At 51.2% G+C, this 8,316-nt stretch overlaps 1 protein-coding gene across 1 annotated transcript; it reads left to right on the top strand.

Moving 5' to 3' along the window:
- Nucleotides 1-2,889: 2,889 nt before the first annotated feature.
- Nkx3-2 (NK3 homeobox 2) lies at nucleotides 2,890-6,280 on the top strand. The gene is made up of 2 exons (XM_050150191.1): nucleotides 2,890-3,461; nucleotides 4,754-6,280. Exons 1-2 carry the CDS (start codon nucleotides 2,996-2,998, stop codon nucleotides 5,287-5,289), a joined length of 1,002 nt encoding a protein of 333 aa, XP_050006148.1. The 5' UTR covers nucleotides 2,890-2,995; the 3' UTR covers nucleotides 5,290-6,280.
- The last annotated feature ends 2,036 nt before the right edge of the window (nucleotides 6,281-8,316 follow it).

Below are 8,316 nucleotides of genomic sequence, written 5' to 3'. Positions count from 1 at the left end.
TCCTCCGACTCCTGGCCAGCCCAGGCCGGAGATCGGAGTCAGCCACAGGCCAGGAGCATCTTGGCGACTACGGGTTTCTGAAGCTAGCTGCCAGGCCCGAGGCAATCACCCTCGTTGTCCTCGACGGGGGACCCGGGTGTGCCAGCCTTAGAGTGAAGCACTTCCAGACCTCCTCCTCTTGTCCCTGCTGACCTCTAGAGCTGATTCTAACTAAGGATACACCCAAGGTACTTCAGTGCGTCCTGGAGGTCTCAGCGCGTAGCCCCCAACGCCTTTTCATTTCTTCCCAAATTTTCAAATCTTGTTCTTTTTAGGAGCTTCCTCGGTTTGTAGCTCAGAAACCCTGTGTTTATTTTCCTCCAAACACCCTCCTCCTGGCCCTGCCTGCAGCCATCACTCACTAAACCTAAAAATCTACTAACTTCTGCCAGCACCCTTTGCTCAGCCCCTCTAGGAGTCGCGGGTTGAAACTACTTCGTTATTCTCATGCAAACACAGTCAGCGCTGACAGCTTCTAAAATCACTAAACAGTGACTTTTCCTGCACGCTTAGAAAACGTCTGCCACCTCTGTGGCAACTGTGGTTTGAGGCGCTCTCTCTCTCTCTCTCTCTCTCTCTCTCTCTCTCTCTCTCTCTCTCTCTCTCTCTCTCTCTCTCTTGTTATTTCTGCCTTTCTGCCAATAAATGATGATCATTACTTCAAATAAGTAAGTATATGGCCCTCGAACTTAACTCTAGCACTCAGTCATCCAACCTTCAGATATCCTTGTCCATCAATAGGTCCGGAACTCACTGATTTTTGCCTCCACCGATTCCTATGACCGCGCACACGCATTATCCTCCTGCCTAACCTCATTTTTCTGGCAATCTATGTCCTTGGTCCCTAAAGAAAATTAGCTATGTACATTCTCAACACCCCAGGATGGGGTGGAGAGAAGAGAAAATCAATTTTAATAAAGCATGCAAACATTGGAGGACAGGTGGGAGGCTTCATTTTGAAACCTCATCAGCATTTTGTTGGGTCCCCTTCCTGGCCAGGAAGATGGTCCCTTGGCTGTTACACTTGCCAGATACTAAGAACAAATTGAAATCTTTTCCTCAAAACTTGCACAACTCTGAAGAACTATATAGAGCCTAGACCCTGTAAGGGAGCATCACCTCTCAACCCCAAAGGGCAGGAAAATAGGCAACCCCATCATTGATGTCTACAACTCTGACTATCCTGCCCAGGCGGACAACTTTGAATAACTATAACGACTTCTCGCCTGCAGTGCAGACCAGCCAGAGGAAACTGCTCCGGGTGGCGTTCCTGATTTTAATGACACCAATGGAGCAATCTCCATGGCTTATTAAACTAACATCACAATTATTTGAACGTATTCAGTGGTTCAAGTTTGTGTATTGGATTTTGTTAAACATCTGGTTAAGTTTATGCAACAGTGAAATATGTCACTTGAACAAACTTTATTAAAAAGAAGTTATATAAATAGGCAACGTACGTTTGACATAACCACAATATTTATATTTTGTATTGACTTCCTTCTAGTGAGTAAAACGATGCGATTCATATTTTTAAGGACATTTTAGTATTATCATTCTGGATGTCACTGCTGTGCAGTTCCCAGATAGCCTCTTTAAAACTTATCAATTTCTGCTCAACACAGAAGAAACAGAATATTTAAAGAACACATTAAATGCTTTTTTGGTTTTTTTTTCCTTGATGTAAGACATTAAACAAAGTCCAATTGAATTCAGCGTTGACTGCTCAGGGAGACGGACACCCAGCTCCAGAAAGTGTCCCCAGGTGCTTCCAATTCTTCGCCTGTCTTAGCACTTATATAACGTTTTTTAACCTAGGTTTTTAATTCACCTACAGAAATTCAATCTAATCAAGCATAAGAAAAGAAAAATATTTAATAGAGTGATTTTAACTATCAAATTATTTCAGGAAAGAGCATTAACAGTGAAAAAACCGATGAATTTTGTTCTTCGACTCTGGGCTCCTTTCTAGAGAACAGGAACTACACGTCACACATGTACACGCTTTCCGTTGAGTTTTCCCCGAAGATCTGAACTGGCGGCTCTGAAGTAGGTGGCTAGGTGAGCTGAAATGAGAAAGGAGGTTTCCGGACAAGTGTCCCTCCTTATTGCTGAAGGATGCTTACAGAACCAGGCTTAGGGAGAGAAAGAGGATAGGGTTAATTCAGATTCTGTCTTCAGCTGCTCAACGTGAGTAGCAGTGTCTTTTAAAGTCAACGGCCCCCAGTTGGAACCAGCCAATCCACTGCCCGGAGAGCCCAGGACAGCCAGTGAAGGGGCGTGGCCTGCTGCTGTCGCTCAGTAGTGAGGAATGATACTCTGACTGGAGGGGGGTACAGTGGAACCCAGGAGAAGGAAAGAGAAGAAACAGATAAAACCGGGGCAGAGGGTAAAAAGGTTTCCCGTTCTTCTCCAATTTTAGGGGCCTCAGCTGTCAGCGCGGGCGCCAGAAGGTTGGGCTCCGGAAGAGCCTGCCCAGAGGGGAAGAGGGAGGACCCGCCAGGAGCGAAGCCCTGCAGGCGCAGGCAGGGAAAGACCGAGGCGCAAAGAAAAGTGACTTGGGCCGTGCGCCGCCGCGGCGCTCGGGAGGCGACTGCAGACGCCGAGAGGACCCTTGACAATTCTCACTGGCCTTTCCCGCGGGGACAGAGCCGGGCTGGCCCCCGAAGGCCACGGGAGATGAGATAACTAGTCCAGCTAAGGGAAGAGAGAGTCTGGCGCTACATTTGGGGGGGAGGGGGTCCTGGCGAGGTGGGCCTGTTAGGTGGGGGTAAGGGTCGCCCGGGATCCTGGGACTGAGGGGGGCGGGGGCTGCTGAACTGCGCAGGAGTGGGCTGCAGGGGCCTGGCGCTCCCCTCTCACTCGTGCTGCGGTGGCCCAGCGCTCTCTGTCAGGCTCGAAAGTGTCCCGGCGACTCAGCTGCCCGCCCGGCCGCCGGCTCCGATCCGTGGCGCAGATGGCTGTGCGCAGCGCCAACACCTTGACGCCCTTCTCCATCCAGGCGATTCTTAACAAGAAAGAAGAGCGCGGCGGGCTGGCTGCGCCCGAGGGGCGCCCGGCACCCGGGGGCACAGAAGTGGCGGTGGCCGCGGCGCCCGCCGTCTGCTGCTGGCGGCTCTTTGGGGAGACCGACGCGGGTGCACTGGGGGGCGCCGAGGACTCTCGGCTGGCGTCTCCCACCCGAACCAGAACAGCTGTGGGGCAGACCGCGGAAAGCCCGGGAGGTTGGGACTCGGATTCAGCTCTGAGTGAAGAGAACGAGGGCAGAAGGCGCTGCGCGGACGTCCCGGGAGCCAGCGGAGCCGGTTGCACCAGGGTGACCCTGGGCCTGGACCAGCAGATCTGCGAGATGCACGCTGCCAAGGACTTGGAGGAGGAAACCCCGGTCCGCAGCGACAGCGAGATGTCAGCCAGCGTCTCAGGTCTGCTGCGGGGCTTTCTCCGGAAATAGGGCTGGGCTGATGGGATGGGTTAAGAGGTCAAGCACTCCAAGGCGGGGTGGACCTGCTGGGGGAACATCGAGCCCTGCAGGACTTAGTCTCTAAATTCTGCACGTTGGCACACACTGCCCGGAGTCTTAAGAAACTGAGCTTCTTAGAGTCGGTCCTCCTGGTACCATGTGCCCTGCACCCTATACCAAGAGCTTTGAGTTCATCTGCAGTGCCTCCGCTGTATCCACTTAAATTCTCTAAACTTAAACAGAGATGGACTAGAGACCTAAGGTAGACCGTAACTTCCCCCAGGCCCAGCCGTTGCTGATGACTTCAGGTCCTGCCACAGAGTAAGCTTTGGAAAGAGCCCATTTAAATTCCCTCACCCCAGGACTGATAGAGCAAGGAGCCTGTGGCTAAGCATCAAGGAGCTAAAAACAAAACAAGCCGTTACCTGAAGGCAGAAGATGGTGGGGAGTGTAATCCAGGTCGTCAGGGAGGGACTCAAGAATCCAGCCTGTTTATCCACTAGCGGGTGCTTTTCTTGATCTGAAAGCCCCGCAGCTGGCTTCTACTGGGTGCACGCTGCTGTAGGCCTCACACTGGCTCAAGGCAGGCCCATAACTGTGACCTCTCAGCTCGTGCTCAGCAGGGAGCCCAGAGGAGGCTGGAGGAAGGGGTTCAGACCAGGGAGAACGCAGAGTCTTCACTATCCAACCCACTCCCTGCTTCCCTCTATTTTCTTGCAAAGAAGCGGGAGTCAGGTGGCGCCCAGGCTTTGCTGCTACACCCTGTCGCCATACTCTTGACAGCAATCCTGGGCTTATGGAATTGAAGACTCTATATAGCTCTGACCTCAAGATCTACACCCTCCCCCCATCTTCCTCTTTCGTGTAGCCAACGGATGTGTGTGTATGTGTGGGTGCGCAGAAGTGTACGGGCCTGGAACTGGGAAACAGAAATGTAATGTAGAAAGCCAAGATTCAGAAGTGATACTCTCAGCCGAAGTATCCTACCTTACTGCAGGGAATCTGGGGCCTGGAGAACTCCAGGGAAAGCTGTTCCCCTACAGCTTTGGCATACACCGCAATAGAGATATAGAATTTGAGAAGCGAGGGGGACCGAGTTCTAAAACAGAACTCTCTGGAACCTTTGAGCCATTTCGGTAGGCTCAAAGCAGGTTTCCCTTCCCAGTTCTCCCCAGAAACAACTGCCATTGAGACCTATCTTCATCTCTGTGAGTCTGACAGGTTCTTGCTTTTTCTTCCTACCGGAATCCGCAGGCGACCACAGCCCAAGAGCTGAGGACGGTGGTGTTAGTCCCGGAGGTGTACGCGTGTCTGGGTTGTGCAGCGCTGCCAGCGGCGGGGCTAGCGGCGGGCAGGCGGGCGGCGTGGAAGAGGAGGAAGAGCCCGCAGCCCCTAAACCTCGAAAGAAGCGCTCTAGGGCAGCCTTCTCGCACGCCCAGGTCTTCGAGTTGGAACGCCGTTTTAACCATCAGCGCTACCTGTCCGGGCCGGAGCGCGCAGACCTGGCAGCTTCCCTTAAGCTCACTGAGACGCAGGTCAAAATCTGGTTTCAGAATCGTCGCTACAAGACCAAACGCAGGCAGATGGCCGCAGACCTACTCGCCTCGGCGCCGGCCGCCAAGAAAGTGGCGGTAAAGGTTTTAGTGCGTGACGATCAAAGACAGTATCTGCCGGGAGAGGTGTTGAGGCCCCCCTCTCTTCTGCCACTGCAGCCATCCTATTACTACCCTTACTACTGCCTCCCGGGCTGGGCGCTGTCCACATGCGCGGCCGCGGCTGGTACCCAGTGAACCGCTTGGGGTGAGGCAGCAAATGATCCCTGCGCTCCAATTTGCACCACCGCGGACAGGTGTAGAGATTGGACTCGGTGCTGCAGCAGAGCTCTTCCGGGGAGGTGGGCAGACCTCAGGTGGAGAACGAAATCCTGCTGGAGCTTCCCTACCCAGGGTGACCTGGCAGTGGAACTGAGGCTGCCCAGAGAGGGGGCTTTATTCTGATTTGAACCGATGCGCCCTATGACCCCTGGCCCTCTGTACACCTATCTGCAAGCCTCGGGACGCTATTTATTATCACAGCAACGTTGGATTTGGATTGTGTCTGCCTGGGGCTGGTGTTTGCCCAGAGCAGAGAGGACTCCTGGAGACCCCATAGCCCGAATCCTCAGAATCTCGGGGGGGGGGGGGCAAGCGCTTTGTGCGCTAGGCCACACTAGTTCATGGTATCCATGCTACCGATCTGTATCTACATATCTTTAATTTTTGAAAATTACATTTGTGACAAAGAAGTACAAAATTCTGACAGTTCCAGGCCAGGAGTTGATCTGAACCTCGAAGGGTTTGATTTTGGAGACCTCTACTTCACCCCTCGTGGGGCGCCCTCCTGGATGCCGAATGTAAGAAAGGGAGTCTTTCAGCGCGGGGGGGGGGCAGCCAGAGGATCCCCTATACTTTCCCTTGCTATAAGTTCAGGGCCACACTCAAAGGGAGAGAGCCTGGGACCGTCGTAGAGAGGCCCGTCGCTGGGAAAGTACCCTTTCAGAAGTCTGTCTTTATTTCTTTCTCTTTTTTCAAAGAAGGTTGAGACTTGTAGCACTTTCCGGTTGTTTGTATTCAAATAACGATTATTTTTGTATTCAATGTGAATATCCCTGGCCTGCATTTCCGAGGCTCTCTCCACCTTCTCCTGTACCTCTGTTTGAACCCCCACACCCTCTGTGCCTTGCTTGTTTCAGAGACTATCTGTCTCATCAGCCTCGCAGCTTTTCGCCTCTTTAAGGGCACTGTGCACTCAACTAGAGTTATCTTTAAAAGATTTGTGAATTTTGGAAGCTCTATTCGCTGTATTTTTTTCTTTAATTTATAAACGTTTAGTTCAACATGCCCGCCCCGGGTTGTGTTTTCTCTGAAATTCTCTTGGTGCGTCTTTGGGACAAGGCGTTGGAGGCGGGTGGGCAACCCGGGTTTAGTTTTCTCTGAAATTCTCTTGGTGCATCTTTGGGACAAGGAGTTGGAGGTGGGTGGGCAGCAACGGTGGAGCATTCTGCCCCTTACTTTTCTGTCTAGTAGCGAACACTCAGGTGCCTAATCTACAGTCCCCAACAGCCTTGCTTAAACCTCCGGGAATCGCAAATTCAGGTTTGTGGAAGGGTCCCACTGAATCTTAAAGCTAATAGCCTTGTGTTCTTCAGTCCTGGGACCTCAAGTCTTGGAGGTGCCTGGACTGATTGAACCCACAGCCAATTTACATCTAAAATCCAAACCTGAAGATTCTTCTCCACAGCCTCCTTCCTCCTCTCCGCTTTCGATTTTGTCTGTGTTTCGAAGTGACTCAGCCTTTTTAAGAATGGGCTGGGAAAAGAAAGAAAAAGAAAACAAAAAACAAAACAAACAAAAAGGCTCTCGCTGAAATTCTAAATCTATCTGGAGAGTCTGGAGAGAGCCAAGTGTCAATAATGTTCCTTGGGGGAGGGTCTCCTGCTCATTTTACTCCTACAGGTGCGAATTTTAGTTCATCTAAAATGTTTTCAAGCGGTTCTGCTCCCTGGCGACTTGGCGTCATTTGATCTGCACGGGAGCCTAGGGGCAGTGAAAGGTGAGGTTGGCCACGTGTAGGAGTGCAGACAAACATGCCCCCCGCCAAGCAAGACTCCTCAGAATACCAGAGAGATTCTTCACAAGCTAACCGGTCACCCTTGCCGGCCACTTGAGCATCTTGCCGTGGTGCCACATCCCCAAGTCCTGGCCTGGAACTGCCAAAACCGAAGCCTGGGCTTGTTTCAACTCACCTATAGTAGAAAGGTTGGTTTTCCTACTGCCTGCCATCTCTGGAAACCTTTCTCAGCCTTCTGGCCTCCAGGCTTTAGGGTACTTTAGGCCTTGGCAGGGAAAGCTGCGATCCCCTGGGTTGGCCTAGTCCAGCTTCCTCAAACAGCGAAAGTGCCTTAGGACAAAGACCCAAGGCTATGCTCATCTTAATAATGTTCTCCTAACCCCAGTTTCCAGGCATTTGGTTCCAGGGTCATTTTAGTTCTATTTAAAACACACACACACACATACTTGAAAATTCAGCATTAATTTTGTAATTTATCATTATGTATTCTCCTTGAAGTTTGGAGCTCTCATTGTTGCTGGCAAGTCCTCACTTCCTTTGCCCAAAGAGTGTTACAATTCAGATGCTCTTGAAGGCGGGGTGTCAGCCCTTCTGGGAATGACTGTTTCCCTGTTTATTGTGGAGGTGGTTTGTGTTCAATTCCTGCGGATTTGGGACAGTTCTACAGAGTCTTCGGTGATGGGAAATGAAAAGATGTCCAAGGTCACACAGCCTTGCAGCTTCCTTTCCCCTTGCAAATCCCATTTTTTTTCTCGGGTGGGTGGTGTCCCTTTCTGCCAGTCTCATTGCTGGTCTCAGCCTGGAAGAGCTGCTTTCAGCTATCTGAAGCTGTCCCGGGGAAAGTTACCCAAGTGAGTTCGGTTTAATCAGTATTGTGGCAGCTGCTGGCTTACATGGTCAGAGCACTGGTGTTGCAACATACTCTTTGGGTCCAGCTCAGCCTACCAAGATTTCACACCGCAAATATGACACTTCTGTTGGAAATACACAATATCACGAAGAAATACACAATATCATGGTAGTCACTCATCTGCTCCCCCTCCCACAATCTACCCTTTCCTTCTTCTCTTTTTTACTTTTCATTCCTTTCTTTTTGTAAAATTAAAAACATGCTCTCCTACCACACACACACACACACACACACACACACACACCTCTATCTCCGATCAAAGGAATTTTGGGTTATATACTTCCCATTGGCTTTGCTG

The sequence above is a fragment of the Alexandromys fortis genome, unplaced genomic scaffold (assembly GCF_014885135.2).
Source record: "Alexandromys fortis isolate MF-2015 unplaced genomic scaffold, M_Fortis_MF-2015_v1.1 scaffold_0, whole genome shotgun sequence".
In the NCBI taxonomy this organism is placed as follows: domain Eukaryota; kingdom Metazoa; phylum Chordata; class Mammalia; order Rodentia; family Cricetidae; genus Alexandromys; species Alexandromys fortis.
The sequence above is the reverse complement of the archived record's forward strand: the minus strand, read 5'-3'. Positions and strand labels throughout refer to the sequence as shown.